This window comes from Balaenoptera physalus, assembly GCF_965194825.1.
Source record: "Balaenoptera physalus genome assembly, chromosome: 11".
NCBI lineage: Eukaryota > Metazoa > Chordata > Mammalia > Artiodactyla > Balaenopteridae > Balaenoptera > Balaenoptera physalus.
In genome coordinates this window covers 71,175,908-71,191,587 of record NC_138896.1, presented here as the reverse complement: position 1 = coordinate 71,191,587, position 15,680 = coordinate 71,175,908, and the positions used below count along the sequence as shown (strand labels likewise).

General features: G+C 56.5%; 2 protein-coding genes across 30 annotated transcripts in view; both read left to right on the top strand.

Annotated features, from left to right (window-relative positions):
• Positions 1 to 8,024, top strand: part of CCDC51 (coiled-coil domain containing 51) — a 28,463-nt gene extending 20,439 nt beyond the window's left edge. For 4 of the 7 annotated variants that reach the window (XM_082412002.1, XM_082411998.1, XM_082412000.1 and 1 more), the window contains 3 exons: positions 4,980 to 5,299; positions 6,345 to 6,509; positions 7,051 to 8,024. In XM_082412002.1, coding sequence (XP_082268128.1) covers positions 4,988 to 5,299; positions 6,345 to 6,509; positions 7,051 to 7,806 — 1,233 coding nt within the window. In that variant the 5' untranslated portion in view covers positions 4,980 to 4,987 and the 3' untranslated portion in view covers positions 7,807 to 8,024. Of the gene's footprint in view, positions 1 to 82; positions 141 to 4,979; positions 5,300 to 6,344; positions 6,510 to 7,050 lie in introns of all 7 variants that reach the window. The other 3 variants (XM_082411999.1, XM_082412001.1, XM_082412004.1) reach the window with 2 other exon arrangements.
• A 103-nt stretch (positions 8,025 to 8,127) lies between these two features.
• The window catches only part of PLXNB1 (plexin B1), a 29,217-nt gene continuing 21,664 nt past the window's right edge, over positions 8,128 to 15,680 (top strand). For 5 of the 23 annotated variants that reach the window (XR_014250517.1, XM_082411935.1, XM_082411955.1 and 2 more), the window contains exon 1: positions 10,710 to 10,946. Coding sequence is in view for 4 of the 23 variants with exons in the window: in XM_082411935.1 (XP_082268061.1) it covers positions 10,725 to 10,946 (222 nt within the window). In the remaining 19 variants the exon portion in view is untranslated. The other 18 variants (XM_082411943.1, XM_082411941.1, XM_082411939.1 and 15 more) reach the window with 12 other exon arrangements.

The following is a 15,680-nucleotide window of genomic DNA, read 5'->3' as shown; positions in this document are numbered from 1 at the left end:
GCCCGGGGTGCGATATTTTGCAAATTCTGTTTATTCATCCAGTACATTTTTGTTGAGTGTGTACTATATGTATGTACTTTAGGCACTGAGGATGCAGCAGTGAACAAAACAGTGCTGGCCCTGGCAGAGCTGCCGTTCTGGTGGGTGAGACAGACTATCAGTAAATAAGTGAAATGCATACCACGGGTCATGTGATATGTGCCTGGGGAAAAATAAAGCAGAGAAAGTGGTTAAGGAGTCCTGGGGTGGGAGTGGACAGCTATGACATTTGAGTAGGACTTGAAAAAGAGAAGGGAGCAAGCAGTACAGATAACAGGTGGTGTGAAGCCCCTGAGGTGGGAATAGCCTAGCATGTTCTAGCAACATAAAAGAAGCTGGGGGCGTCCCTGGTGGCGCAGTGGTTGAGAATCTGCCTGCCAGTGCAGGGGACACGGGTTCGGGCCCTGGTCTGGGAGGATCCCACATGCCGCGGAGCAACTGGGCCCGTGAGCCACAACTACTGAGCCTGCGCGTCTGGAGCCTGTGCTCCGCAACAAGAGAGACTGTGACAGTGAGAGGCCCGCGCACTGCGATGAAGAGTGGCCCCCGCTCGCCGCAACTAGAGAAAGCCCTCGCACAGAAACGAGGAGCCAACACAGCCAAAAATAAATTAAAAAAAAAAAACAAAAAAAAAACTGGGAATTATATGGGAATTATGTGAAGTGAAAGATATGTTAGCTAACCTTGTTATGGTAAACATTTAGCAGTATATACATTTGTCAAATCATCACATTGTACACCTTAAACTTTTACAATGTTGTGTGTCAATTTTATCTCAAAAAAACCAGGGGAAAAACGTCCATGTGACTGGAGCAGAGTGAGGAAAAGGAGACTGGTGAGAGGAGAGAAGAATGAGAGCCAGGAGGTGGATGCCCTGTAGGTCATGGAAAGGATTTTGGCTTTTACCTTGAGAGAAATGGGGAACCGTTGCAGGCTTTGAGCAGAGAGAGACATGGTCTGACCGTGTTTTGAAAGCACCACTGCCTGCTCTATTGACAGTAGGGGCTAGAGTAGAAGCAGGGAGACCTGTCAGAGGCTCTTAGGATAATCCAGACAAAAGATGTCGGTCGTTGGGACCAGGTGATAGCAGTGACAGGGGCAAGAGGAAGAGGGATTCTGGATTTAGTTTCAGAGGTGGAGGTGGCATTTGTTAATGGATTGGATGTGAGGAGGGAGAGAAAGCAGAGTCAGGGATGATATGAGAGTTTGGGCCTGATTGGTTTCCATCAACCAAGATGGAGAAGGCTGTGGGAAAGGCAAGTTTGGGAGAGGAAGATAAGATCCCCATCAGCCTTCCAAGCAGAGACATGGAGTGAGCAGTTCGATAAATGAGCCTGGAATTCAGAGGAGAGGTGTGGGCTGGAGAGGTCCGATTATAGTTTGTTTGGTTTTTATTTATTTATTTATTTTTGGCCACGCCACGTGGCTTGCAGGATCTTAGTTCCCTTACCAGGGATTGAACCCGGCCCTGGCAGTGAAAGCACCAAGTCTTAACCACTGGACTGCCAGAGGATTCTGTCTGTTTGTTTTTTAGTAATAGCTTTATTGAGATATAATTTACATACCACACAATTCATCTACTTAATGTGTACCATTCAGTGGTTTTAGTATATTTACAGTGTTGTGCAACTATCCCTACAATCAAGTTTAGAACTTTTTTGTAGATGATTTTTCAAGCCACAGGACTGGATAAGAGAGGAGCCTGAGGACAGGGCCCTGGGGCACTGTGTGGAGGGGTTGTGGAAGGGAGTGGGGACTGGAAGGCAAGAGGAGAAGGTGGTTCAAGAAGGAGGGAGCTATCACGAGGCTCAGGCTGCTGACAAGGCAAGCAAGATGAGGACGGAACTGATCATTGGGTTTAGCCACGTGGACATGACCTGGACAGGAGCAGTTCAAGTGGCCTGGTGGGTGTGAAGGCCAGATCAGAGGGGGGCTCAATGAGAATGGGAGAAGAGGAACTGGAGACAGCTAGTGCAGGCACTTTGCCAAGGAGTAAAGAGGAGCAGAGAAGTGGGGCAGTTGCTGGAGGGAGTGTCAAATCAATTAGTGACTGAGGAGGGGAGAGGATATGGGACCTGGGGCACAACTTCGCCTTTCCTAGAGCAGGAATTATTCATCCTGAGGAACAAGAGAAGGTGGGGATGAGACAGACACTGGCAGGTGGGAAGGTGTGGTAGGAGTTTATGGAAGTTCTCTTCCAAGTTTAAAATATTTTCTTGGTGAAAAATGAAGCAAACCATCAGCTATACGAGTGAGGATGAGGTACTGGTGATGGAGGTTTGAGGAAAGGGCAGTTGGTAGGAGATAGTCATCTGGATGGAGTAGGAGAATGGATGTGGAGGGGCAGCGTCCTGAACTGGGCGCAGGGCCTCTGCTCATTTGGCCCTCTGTCCACCTGTCCAGCCTCTCCACCCACTCTCCTCTCTGCTGCACAGGTCACCCTTCAGATTTTAGACAACTTCAAGCACTGTTCCACTTTGTCTCTGTGCCAGGAACATCTTCCCTTTGCTGGTTGATGGGCCTGTGAGATATCTAAGTGGGGAGGAGCCAGGAGACAGGCTGGGGTGGGCGGCTGAGAGGAGGGACTAGAGTGGGGGAACAACTTGGGATTCATTGGTGTGTCCCCTCAGGAAGCCAAGTCCCTGCTGTCTCCAAGCTTATGTTCTAGTGAGGGACGAGGCAATACATGAAGAAGGCAATATATGTGTCTGATGGAGAAAAAGAAAGCAGGTAAGGTGGCCAAGGAGGGAGTGGTCAGGAAAGGCCTTATCAAGAGGTGATATGTGAACAAAGACGTAAGTGTGAGGTAACTGGACTTGTGGAGGAAGAGCGGTCCAGGCAGAGGACATGGCAGGGCACAGACCCTGTGGCAGGATTGTGCTTAGCGTGGTGAGGATGCTGGAGTGGAGTATGTACAGGGATGGAGAGAAGGAAGGGGATGAGGGCTGAGAGGACCGGGGCTTGTTGGCCAATGGCAGGACTGGTGTGCATGCCACGTGACCGGGGAGCTGTCAGGGGGTTTTGCACCGAGGGATGTGATCTGACTTACGAGATAACAGAGCCTCTGTTTGCCACGTGAAGAACGGCTGTGAGGGGCAGGGGAGGAAGCCATGACTGCGTAGGAGGCTGTAGCTGTCTTCTCTGCCAGGGATGAGTGACCTTCCTGGGGTCCAAGATTGGACTGCTGATAGAGGAGGAGCCAGGAAAGGAGGCTGAGAAGGTCGGAGGAATCTGAGGGGGGTGGTGATTTCAAAATGAGAGGGTGTTGAAAGCTGCAGAGGTATTGGAGAAGAAATCTGAGTAGCACCTGCTGGATCTGACAAGGTGGAAGTTTTGCAGGGCTTCAGGAGAGCAACCTTGGTGGTCGAGCGGGATCAAGAGAGAAGAGGGCTGAAGAAGTAGTGATGGACAAGGGGGACACCTTTCTGCTGAGCGTTGCTGAGGAGGGTGGGTGCTCTGCTTTGATGAGGGGTACACCTGCAGGATTGTTGTGAGGCCACAGCTTGTGTGCAGTGGTCACTGGCCTTGAGGCCTAGGAGGCTGGCCCAACTGCTGGGCCATGGGTGGCGTGTGCTCCCTTGGGCCTTAGGCAAGGGGCACAGGGGTTTGGGTGCAGCACCAGCTTGGAACCACTGTCACAGAGATGTCCCCTTCTGTGGCGCTCAGCTCAGGCTTTTGCCAGGAGGCATGCCCCTACCCAAGCAACTTTGTTTTCAAGAGGGTCTGAGCTTCTCCAAGCATGGCACCGTGGGGAGGAGGCTGGGCTGCTCATCGCCTTACATCAGGGACGGTCCTTTCTTTGTAACTGGAGCTCTTCTAGCCTGTCTTCCTGTCCCCCGCTCCCTTTGCTTACCTCTCTCTCTGGCCTGGTCTTTTGGCTACCAGGTGTCACTCTCACAGCCAGAGTCAGTATTTGGGGGCAGGGGTGGTTTGGCCAGACCAGGGTGCTCTGGCCCAGGTTTGCCCCGGGAGCATGGGTCACCTGGCCCTCTCTTCGGGGTCCTCAGAATTCACTGCTGCTCCTGGGCTCAGGCCAGGCCTGACTGGATAATGGGAGACTCCCTGTGCTGTTCAGGTAACAGAGAAGTAGGACTGTTGGGGCCCAAACATCAAAGCAAGGTTGAAAAGGGAAAGATGAAAGAAACTTAACCTGTTGGGCAGTTACTGAGGTTGGAAAGAAGGAAGAAAGCTTATGGAAAGTGAGAAATGTGAGACTGGGAGTTGGTCACCCGGAATGTCTGGGCTTGAAGGGCAGAAGGAAAGTTGGTGTGAACCTAAAAAAGCTGTCCTCTATGAAGAAATCTGGGTTGTTTTGTTTTGCTTTGTTTTCCCCCGGAATTGTCTTTTCAGAGGAGAGCTGAGGAGAGAGTTTTCTGCCTTGGGACATGAACGACCTGTGTCCTAGAACAGAAGCGAAACTGCTTCCCCAGGGTTGAGGCAGCCCTCAGGGAGTCTGGGAAGCTGGTTTTGATAGTCATTTATAGAAATCTTTCCCCCAAATCCCCTCAGTCAGTTCCAGTTTCCCTAGGAGTCTTTGTGAATCTTTGTGGGGGCTCTGTTAGCATGGACACAACGCAGGTTTAAGAATTTTCTTTGAGATTATCAGAAAACTGGACACCAGGATTCTCATGCAGATCACAACAGAGACCTGGGGTTGTGGGAAGGTGGGTGGAATGGGAGGATCTGGTTCATGTGGCGTCACGGAGAGAGGTGGAAGGCCTGAGCTCCTAAATATGCTCTTCCCTGACATGCTTCCTTGTCCGGGAGCACCTGGTGAAGCCTGACCCTGGTGGCTGCCATCTCTGGGCCCAACAGAGTGCTGCGCAGTTTGGACTTTCTAATGGAAACTGTTCAGTTCAGAACTGTCCCTAGGACTTGAGCTCTGACTTAAGCCCAGCCTTTCTTGGCTGTGAGCTGATCTCTCTGGCATCCCCCCACAGATCTCCCGATGACAGGGTGCAGCCCTGTGTTGGCCATGCGGCACGTCGTGGGTGTGTCTCCCGTACTGGTGCGGAGAGGCCTCCTTGGAAGGGACCTCATTATGACCAGGACTCTCTGCAGCCCAGGCCCCAGCCAGCCCAGTGAGAAAAGACCTGAGGAGGTGGCCCTTGGGCTGTACCACCGCCTCACAGCGCTGGGAGGAGCCCTGGGGCACAGCATTCAGCAACGAGCGTCCGCCATGGCCAAGACTTGGTGGGACAGATATGAAGAGTTTGTTGGACTCAGTGAGGTTCGAGAGGCCCAGGGAAACGTGACTGAGGTGAGGAGGGTAGCTGGGGTGGTTGGCCCTGCCCTCTGACCTGGGCAGTGTGGCCTGGAGGCTCCTGACAAGTAAATTACCAGCCACAGATGCTGGGAGGCCACGTCCAGATTTGCCTTTTCTTGAACACATACCACTAGGAGAAGGATCTGACTCGTTTCTCACATGACAGCCTGGGTTTGATACTACCGGGGTGAAGGGCCCTCCTCTCTCCCATGAAAACAAGTTGTTGTGTATGCTATGTACCAGTGAGTCCCAGGCCATTAACATCCTTTCTGTTAGGACAGCAAACACTTCCTTCATTGACTGCTTGGGGGTTGGTGGTGAGAGTTACCTGGAGGGTTGCTGCATTACAGTGTCCTCAAAGCCCCATGTGTGATTGAAGCATCCCTCGTGAAAGTAGAAGCACTGGGAAACATCAGACTGTGAGGTGGGAAGAGCTGCCTGTGGTTGTCAAGTCCCTTGTGGCAGTGGAAATGCGTTCCGCCATCTCTGTTCCCACTCCCACCTAGGCACAGACCAGTGTAGTGGGGTGGGAAGAACCTGGGGCTTAGCCGGAGGTTTTGAGGCACAGTGCTGTCTCTCCCCTTGGAGGCCATCACTTTGGCTGAGCTGGGGTTTCTCCGTCTCTTGAATGGAGGCCAGGGCAATGCCTGTCATGGCGTTTGGCGTTGTTGGGAGGTGTAGCTAAGGTAACACACATGAAGCCGATTAAGAACGTAAGGGCCTTGCTGTGGTTTGTCAGACTAGAGTCAGCTGGGTTTGGTGGACACAGATTATATGCATCTTTAGCTATTTTCAGGTTTCTCAGGGGCATGTTATTTCCACTTGAACGGACAAATCCGGTGATTCTGATGGGCGGGGCCCGGGGCTACACTTTGAGGACCACTGGGTGAGCCAGGATTATGTGTCTGAGGGACTCTCTTTCCACCCTTTGTACTGACACCCCACTGACCTCTTCTCAGCCCAGTCTGGTTGGGAATGGAGCTGAGTCTGTGCGGGCATGGAGAGAAGGGGCAAATGGCCTCTGTTGTTCTCTCTGCAGGCAGAGAAAGTGTTCATGGTGGCTCGAGGGCTTGTCCGGGAGGCTCGGGAGGACTTGGAAGGTCAGCAGGCCAAGCTGAAGGAGGTGAGGGACCGCTTGGACCGCATCTCCAGAGACGATAACCAGTACCTGGAACTGGCTACTCTGGAGCACAGGATGTTGCAGGTGGGCACCTTCCTCATCTGGAGAGGGACCCTAGCCTGGCAGGCCATGGAGGGGCAGGGTGGGATCCCTGACTAGTTAGGGGGTCAGACACCTGGTGAGGAGGTAAACCAGAAGCCCCTGTGGAGGGACTGGGCCCCAGGCTTCCAGAGCTTCTCCACGCACTTCGTCCTGGAGTACTGGGATCAGTGGTCCAGGACAGTATAATCTGGACCCCAGATTACTGAGGAGGGAGCATCGTGCAGGAGTTTGGCCTAGAGAGCGCCGGACACTTCCCTTCTGTTAGACACATTCTGTAGACACCACTGCATGTCCGGCCAGACCCAGGACTGCTTGGGGAGGATAGTGCCACTCACCTTGACCACCCCCAGTTCCTTTGCTCCTCCCTCCTGACCAGGCTTATGCTACCTTTAATCATTCAGTGTGTTTATGGAACATGTAATCTGTGCCAGGCGTGAAGCTGAGCCCCAAGGACATGGTAGTGGGACATCTGCTGGTGGCTGCTGGGCCAGGTTGCTGCTATATGACAGCTTTGCTTCTGCAGGAGGAGAAGAGGCTTCGTATGACCTATCTGCGTGCCGAAGACTCCGAGCGAGAAAAGTTCTCCCTCTTCTCTGCAGCTGTGCGGGAAAGTCATGAGAAGGAGCGCACTCGGGCTGAGAGGACCAAGAACTGGTCCCTCATTGGGTCAGTCCTGGGGGCCTTGATTGGTGTGGCTGGCTCCACCTACGTGAACCGTGTGCGGCTACAGGAGCTGAAGGTCTTGCTTCTGGAGGCTCAGAAGGGGCCTGTGAGCCTCCAGGAAGCCATCCGAGAACAGGCGTCCAGTTACTCCCTCCAGCAGAGGGACCTCCATGACCTCATGGCAGACCTGAGGGACCTGGTGCAAGCTGGGCCTGGGCAGAGCTCTTTGTCCCAGGCAGGTACTTCCCCCACCCGAGACAGAGACACAGATGTCCTTTCAGCTGCCTTGAAAGAGCAGCTCAGCCATTCCAGGCAGGTCCATTCATGTCTAGAGGGTTTACGAGAGCAGCTTGATGGCCTGGAAGAGACTTTGAGTCAAGTGGCTGGGGTGCTTCAGCTTGCAAAGGCTGCAGCGCACCCAGGCCTGGTGGAGCCGGCAGATGGGGCCCTGTCTGGGTCCTTGCTGGAACAGGGGAGCATGATCTTGGGGCTGTCGGACATGGAGCAGAGGCTAGAAGCCCAGGTCAACAGGAACACCATCTATGGCACACTGGTCACCTGCGTGACATTTGTGGCCATCCTGCCTGTGCTGTATATGCTGTTCAGGGCCAGCTAGCCCCTGGACCCACCTCCAGAGGGAGGAGGTATGGATGTAGATTTAATTAGAGAATGAAGCAATGAAGTGAGCCTTCAGGGGTGCACTCAACCTCAGCCTGAGTCTGTGTGGCTCACCAGCAGACATACTTTGCTTTTTAGGCAACACTCATTTACATTAACTATTGAAAATTTGTGCTAATGTCCAATTAAAATGTCTTTAAGTTTGTCCTATTTAAAGTAATTTGTTAGACTGAGTTTTGTCCATTGAAAATTGAGATTTGGGACTCGAGGGTTGGGCTTGGAAGTAGGGTAATCGCCCCCTTTTAGTTCCTCTCTCATCTCTTGGTCTTGCCCCCAGTTCAGGACCATTTTGGATGTACTTACCGCTTGAGGCCTGGATTTTCATTTTGGATTTCCTGGCCTGTCCTCCACTTGCCCAGACCTCCTGTGTCACGTGGCCCATGATTTCCAGTGAGTAAAACCTAGCCTGCTTCCCACCCATTGGTGACCATGGTTACTGCCCCTCTTCTGGATCACTTTCTCTGCCATGTTGGGGAAAACTTCCTGTTTAACACTGGAGGAATGATCAGAGGAGAGCAGGGAAGAGAGATTGGGGGAATGGTTGGTAAATATTGCTGGGGACATAGTTACAGGGATTGGCTGCCAGTCTGGTTCCCTGGTGCAGAGAATGCTTTGGGCAGCACCACTCGGGCTGGTGTCGTCCCACACACAGCCTAGGGATGACCTCTACAGCCTTGGGCAGAGCTCAGCCCACCAGCAGTGTGAATGGTGAGGCAGTGATGGGGAGGGACCTCCCAGAGGTGGGAGGTGCAGTTGGGGGGGCATGGAGGTGGACTGCCCTGAGAACCCTTTACCTCTTCCTTTTCAGTGGAGAACAGCAACCTTTGACCTCCTGGGTAAATGGCCATGGGTGGCCTTGTGTGTCCTTGACTAAACAGGAGCAGTGGGGAGGCACTCGGCTTGCACTATGGGTCTGGAGAACCCACCCTCCTTTCAGGGTGCACTGAGGTTGTGTGCAGGGTCTGCAGATAGGGGCTTCTGTGGGCTGGGCAGAGCTGACTCACAGCAGAGGCCTGTGGAGCCAGAAGTGCTTCCATGAGATGCCCTCCCTCTTGGGAGCCTGTGCTCAAGCCTGGGCAGTGGGCATGGCCCAAGTAGCCCCATGGGTGATGTGAACCTCTGAGCCCCTGGTCCCTTGATCATTTGGTCACTCTATCCACGGCATTGTTTTCTTTTTGTAATGGATTCCCCAGGAGGGTGTGGGATGAAATGACCTCTGCACTTGGGATGTTCACCCTCCTGATGGGTAGGAGGTGACTTGTCTGTGTATAGGTGAGGGGTGTTGTGGGGTTTGGAAGTCCTAGGTCCCCCTCTGCGGTGAGGTAGGTCCTAAAGGCTGTGCACTTGAGTGAATGGGTCTGGGGAGGGGAGGATTCCAGGCACATGGAGGGGGCCCCCCACAAGCTGCACAGCCAGGAGAGGCAAGGTGGGTGAGGGCCTTGAGGCACACCAGCTTGGCTGAGGTGGTGATGGGTGTTGGGGAGTTGTGGAGCATAAAGTTAGAGAATGAAGTGGAGGACCCAGAGGGCCACTCTGATGTCCAGAGGCCAGGGACGAGGGAACCAGGGAAGGGGTGCCATCCTGGTGTGGACAAGGTGCTGAGTCCTGGACCCAGGTGTTGGAAGAGAGGGTGGAGGGAAGGGAGCGAGCCGAGGAGTTGGGGAGGGAGAATTTGGAAGGCAGAGTCGGGTATATGAGAATGATGACAGACTCTTGATGGGTGGCAGGTGGGGAGAGGGTGCCTGTGATTTAGCTCTTCTGACAGCAGCCAGTGTGGATGACCTGAACCTTATGATTGAGGCTCCCCCAAGCCTGTGGAGGCTCTGGGGGCTTCCAGAGTGATCTCTGTGTGACAAATTTTGCCTCCCAAGAGGCTGTCCCAATGGCCATGAGCCAAAGCGCTCCAGAAGTCCTAATAGGATGGGCTAGGTCCTGGCTCCTGAGTTTTTGCAGTGGGCAGGGCAGGGTGTGAAAGGCCCAGCAGAGGGCACACCTGGGCCTCAGGAGAGAACCCAAGTGTTCCTCCCTTGGAAGGCCCAAGTATTTGCAGGTGAGGGAGTCCTGACTTGCCCAAGGCTTCTCAGCTTGGGGCGGGCCCAGGTACGGGTCTGGAAGGAAATGTGCCCTTGCTTGTGCACTGTTGCAGCGGTGTGCCCTCCTTTAACAGCCGGGCTAGGTGTGGTATCACCTCCACTTGGCGGTCAGCAAATAGGCGTGTGTGTTTGGGGGGCAGGGGTCAGGTTACTTGGCTTAGTGATGGCGCAAACCCAGGCCCAACCCCAAAGCCTGCGCTCTTCCCGCACAGCCAGAGGTGGGGGCCGGAAGGAGAGGTCGGCTGTTTGGGAGTCCTGGGAGTAGGGCCGGTGGGCAGACTTGGTGCGGTGGGGAGAAACAAGGCGCCTAGGAGTTCAAGTTGGAGGAGGACGACCACAGGAGCCAGGTATTGGACAGGTAAGAGGGAGCTCGCGGCGCCGCACAGCGGGGGTGGTGGTTGGCGAACAGGCGGGGCAGGTGAGGGGCGTGGGTCCCACCCGGCGCTGGCAGGCAGGTAGACAGGCAGAGGCCGGGGCGCAGTACCACCACACCTGGGGTGCAGAGCGCGACCCCCGGTCCGGCACCTCCCATCCCGGAGGGCTCCCAATTCCGGTTCCAGCGCGGCGCGCAGGTGAGGCCCGGCGGGACTGGGCGGGGTGGGGCAGCCGGTCCTTGGGGCTTCCGCTCCTCACCCTCCTCCCGCCGCCGTCCGCGTTGCCCTGGCTACCGCCGTGGTGCAGCCCGCCGCCGCCCCCCCCGCGACCCCTCTAAGGAGGGGTGTAGTCCCCCGCCCTCGGCAAGTGCAGAGCCGGGCGGGCTGGAATGCGGGGTCCCGGGCGGCTCGGGGCCGCGCGCCTGGCTCTCCCGGCTGCTTCCGGCCTGGCCTGGGCGGCGGGCGGGGGGAGGGCGGCCCGGCGGGCGAGGGGGGGAAGGAACGAAGCCGGGCCCGGCCGACGCGGCTTTGTCTCCTTTGTTCCCAGCGGTGGCAGCGCCGCGGCGGGAGGGGCGGGCAGCGGCCGCAGTTTTCCGCCCCTCGGTCTCCGGGTAACAGCTGCGGCTCCGCCAGACCCACCTCCGGGGGTGGGGCGCGGGGGGGCGGGGGGGAGGCCGCCGCCGCGCGCGCAGATCTCGAGCCCGGAGCGGCCGGCGCCCGCCTCCGCGTGCTAGTCCTGCGGGGCCCGGCCGGGTGGTGAGTGCGGGGCCCGGGGCCGGGGCGGTGGGACCGGGGCGAGGCGGCGCATCCCCGGGATGGAAGGGCCTGGAGCTTCGTTGCCGCCGGGCCCGGGCAGCCCGTGTGAGTGGTGGGCGGCTTCGGTCCTGAGAGTTGGGACCATACTTCTCCGCGCGAAGGGAAACTCTGGCGGCTCCGCCTGTAACGCGATTGGGAGACAGAGGAGGTGGAGCTGCTCCTCCGCGCCCCCTCCTCGCCGCCGCCGCCGCCGCCGCCTCAGCCCGGGACCGGCCGGCCTCTTCCCCGCCCTCCCAGGACCACGGGTGGGGTCCTTGCCCTGGTCGGGGAGGAGGGAGGAGGGTCGGGGAAGAGTCGATGGGGAGGTCGAGGCTTCCCCTACGTAGTAACAGCCCTTCCAGGCTGCGCTCGGCGCGACTGACAAAAGGCAGCCTGTAATCCCCCTGCCACGCACCCCCAGAGGGGAAGCCCCAGCCCCCCACCCCCCCGTAAACGGACGGTGGGTGATTGATGAGCACTCCTTGAGTCCTCACCGGTAAATGGTGGACCCTCACCCCCACCCCACCTCAACACAAACAACAGGGTAAGCACTGTGCCCTCCTGCGCTGTCAATTAGTAACTTCTCTTGGGTGGACCCTGGGAGCAGAGCGAGGGCAGAAAGGAAAGGCCGGTTTCCCACTAATCCCCGCGACTCGGTAAATGAGGGCTGGGATATGAACCCTCTCCCAGTTTGAAGGGCAGAGTTTATAAGCCCTCTTGGTTGGTGAGGACAGCCCCAGGAGGGCGGGGAGAGGTGCTTGCTCTTTGCAGACAGAAGTTAGGCAGCCTTGGGCCCTGCTGAAGCGGTCCAGAGAAAGGTGGGCCCAGAAGAGCTAGGCTTTGGCTGTGACTCTGGCTGGGGCTTGAGATCTGGGGAATGGGCAAGAGATCCTAGCTGTGTAAGTTGGGGACCTGAGGCCCAGCTCCAAACCAGCCTTTTCAGTCTGCTCTGGCCTGGTCATTAATAAAAGTGGGGCTGACACTGTGTCGTCCTTCAAGAAGCCAAGTGGCTTGGAGGGGGTTGTGGGCTCCATATCTCCCCTGCTGGCTGGGTTTTCTTGGCTGTGAAATGAGGGTTCTTTCAATATGTAAGGAGCACCTGCTCTGTGCTAACGTCTGTCCTGGTTACTGGGGCCTCTGAATCAAAAGTCACATTCCCTGCCTTTAAGGAGCTTCAAGAGTGGGAGCGTGGAAGAAGGAGAAGAGTGGCCTTGGTTGGTGCCACTAATGTCAGGCACACACCATATCACGTTAAATGGTTAGAGCAGTCCCGCCTCCCATTCTCCAGATGGGAAACCTGAAGCTTAGAGAGCCCAAGGCAGAGCTGCAATATACACCAGGGTGGTGGCTGGGGATGTCCACCGACCATGTGCAGTGGGCTCCTCAGGAGCCTGGGAGGGGGACAGGGAAGGCTTCCCTGGGAAGCCTTAGCGAACAGGCGGGGCAGGTGAGGGGCGTGGGTTGGGCACGATGGTTGGGCACCAGATGGTTGGGCACCAGAGTTAATGGGATAGAGAGGGAGTGGGCATGGAGGAGTGTTAAACAGCCTCAGGCTGGCAGGAACGAAGAGCATGTGCGGGGGAGCACTGGCATGGATCTCACAGGAGAGCGTGTGGACTGGAGGGCCTGACCTTTATACTCCGGGCCCTGGGGTGCCCCAAAGACTCTGGAAGGAGGGATGTACTCCGATTCTGCTTGGAGTTCCCCTGAGGTGGGAGGGGGTAAGCTGGAGGGGCCGGGAGCTGCTCTATGGCCGGTGGCAGAGGTTAAGTGAAATATGTGCCCTTCTTTTTTTTTTTTTTTAACACTTTTATTATTTATTTATTTATTTATTTATTTTTTGGCTGTGTTGGGTCTTCGTTTCTGTGCGAGGGCTTTCTCTAGTTGTGGCAAGCGGGGGCCACTCTTCATCGCAGTGCGCGGGCCTCTCACTATCGCGGCCTCTCTTGTTGCGGAGCACAGGCTCCAGTCGCGCAGGCTCAGTAGTTGTGGCTCACGGGCCCAGTTGCTCCGCGGCATGTGGGATCTTCCCAGACCAGGGCTCGAACCCGTGTCCCCTGCATTGGGAGGCAGATTCTCAACCACTGCGCCACCAGGGAAGCCCTGCCCTTCTTTTTGTCCTCCTCCTACCCATGGTATGCGGGGAAGGGCGAGGGTTGCTCTGCCCTGTGGCAGTGATTGAAGAAGCCTGACACTTTTCCCAGCGTGGGTCAGCCTCCAGTATCCTATGTGGCCTTGCCAGGAGCTGTTCTGATCCTGCCCATCTGCTTCCTGTGGGCCACTTGACCCAGCTGTGGTTTTACATTTAGGGATTGTCTTGGTTGCTGCCCCTTGAGGGCTGGAGAACTTTGGCTTGAAGTAGGCGCTGAGCAAATATTTGTAAGCGAATGATGGGTCAGACCCTCTGCCAAGGCGCATCCCTAGGCGGGAGGTGGTAGGAGGGACTGAGCAGTGGCTGGGCATGGGAGATGGCCTCTGCCCATCCTCAGGCAGACCCTGTCTTCCCAGAGGAAGAAACTTTCTCCTCCCATCCCTTGGAAACAAGGTGGGGGGCTCCTGGGAAGCCTGGCCTTGCCACAGTCCTGGGCTTCTCGCCGGGTTCACGACTCTCCCTGCCGCCCCCCTCCTCCTACCCCCTCGGTGTCAAACAGAGGCTGCCTTGTTCCTGCTCCCATAGAGCTGCCCTGTTCTCTGCACACTAAAAATGGAAACCCCCAAGCTATTTTGGGAGCACTGCCCAGCCGGGCCGTGGCCACAGTACTCTGCTTCCACCGGGCTGCTGGACCCTCCTCCAAGCCTTACGCCCAGCCCTGCTCACTCTGGGCCAGCCTCAGGAGCACCCTGCCGGGAGACTTGGCTGGAAGGAGCCATCCTGGACCCTGGGAAGCTCTGGGAACAGAGTGAACAGGCAGACTGGCAGCTGGGTGGTGGGAGGGGCTGGGCCATGCCGCCTGGGCACAGGCAAGTAGGGGAAGTGTCTCAGCTTGGGATGCATGGCCTGTCCCCTGCGCTTTACCAATCTTGGTGCTCCTGGCTGGAGACCATCCAGGTCTGGGAAAGGTGGTGTCATGGTTTCCTGGTCTCACTTGGCTTCAGGTGGAGCCTGCAAGGAGGGGTCTGTGAGGAGAGCAGGCACTCAAGGCCTGCGAGGGTCCTGGGGATGTGGGGCACATCTAGTATGGTGACTTCCTTTAGGACAACCCCCCCTGCCCCCCACCCTCCAGCCCTGCTCTGCTCTGACCTGCAGGAGAGGAGATAGCAAGAGATGGCCTGGCTTCTGCAGCCCTCTAGGACTTAGGGCTCAAACCAGGGAAGTGTGCGTGAGTGTGTGTGTGTGGGGTCTGAAAGTGGGTGGTGGTGTGTATGTCTTGGGTGGGTGGGTGCGTGTGATGTGCCTGTGTGGAGTGCATGTTTCTTTGTGTCAGGAGTTTGTCTCTGTGGACGTGTCTTTGTGCAGGTGTCTAAGTGCAGGTGGGTAGCGTGTCTGTGTGGGATGTTTGCCTGTGTTTCTGGGTATGTGTCTCCGTGCGGTATGCACAGGCTGTATGTGCATGCATCTGTGTGTGTGCTCGCACCCATGTGTTTGTGTGTGGGTGTGTGCATGCAGGGTGGGTGGTATGTATGCTTCTTGGTGTGTGCGAGCATGTGTCTGCTTATGTGCTGGTGGTGGTTTTGGGCTAGGCTAGCCCCGGGCCTGTGTGGAGGGTATGTACCGGGGTACCCTGATGGGGCAGAGTTTGGGCAGAGGGTGAGGATGGGAGAGTGCCGAGAACGGGCTGCAGGGGAGACAGGACTAAAGTGGGGGCCTGACTAGGCCCTGCCAGCCGCGCAGCTCCTTCCTAGCTGCCCTTTCCCAGGCCCTGAGGGTGCTTGGTTCTGCTGCCCTCCCCCTCCCTGTGGGCTCTGAGGAGGCGTCCCTGTGGAATGTGTTTGGTGGCCGAGGGCCAGGCTGGGCCCAGCTCCACCAGCAGACTGGGCAGCCGGGAGAGGTACCTTTGTGCTGCCTCCATGGTGGGGAGCCCACATGCCTGCATCCGAGCCCCCAGCTTCATGCTCTGCTTTCTCCCTGGCTAGGTGACTCTCACACGGGGCATGCTGTTGTCTCCTGATCCAGCTGGCCTTGCCAGGTGAGCCTGACCTCACACCTAGGTGTCTGGGAGCAGTGTGACTCCCACCTCTGCTGAGGGCTCTCCAAGGTGGGGTCTAGCTAGCCTTTTAGGCCCTATACCTGGCAGCCTTTTTTTAAAAAAAATTATTTATTTTATTTATTTATTTTGGCTGTGTTTGGTCTTTGTTGCTGCACGCGGGCTTTCTCTAGTTGCAATGAGCGGGGGCTACTCTTTGTTGCGGTGTGCGGGCTTCTCACTGCGGTGGCTTCTCTTGTTGCGGAGCAGGGGCTCTAGGCACACAGGCTTCAGTAGTTCGGCACATGGGCTCAGTAGTTGTGGCTCACGGGCTCTAGAGTGCAGGCTCAGTAGTTGTGGCGCACGGGCTTAGTTGCTCCACGGCATGTGGGATCTTCCCGTACCAGGGCTTGAACCCGCGTCCCC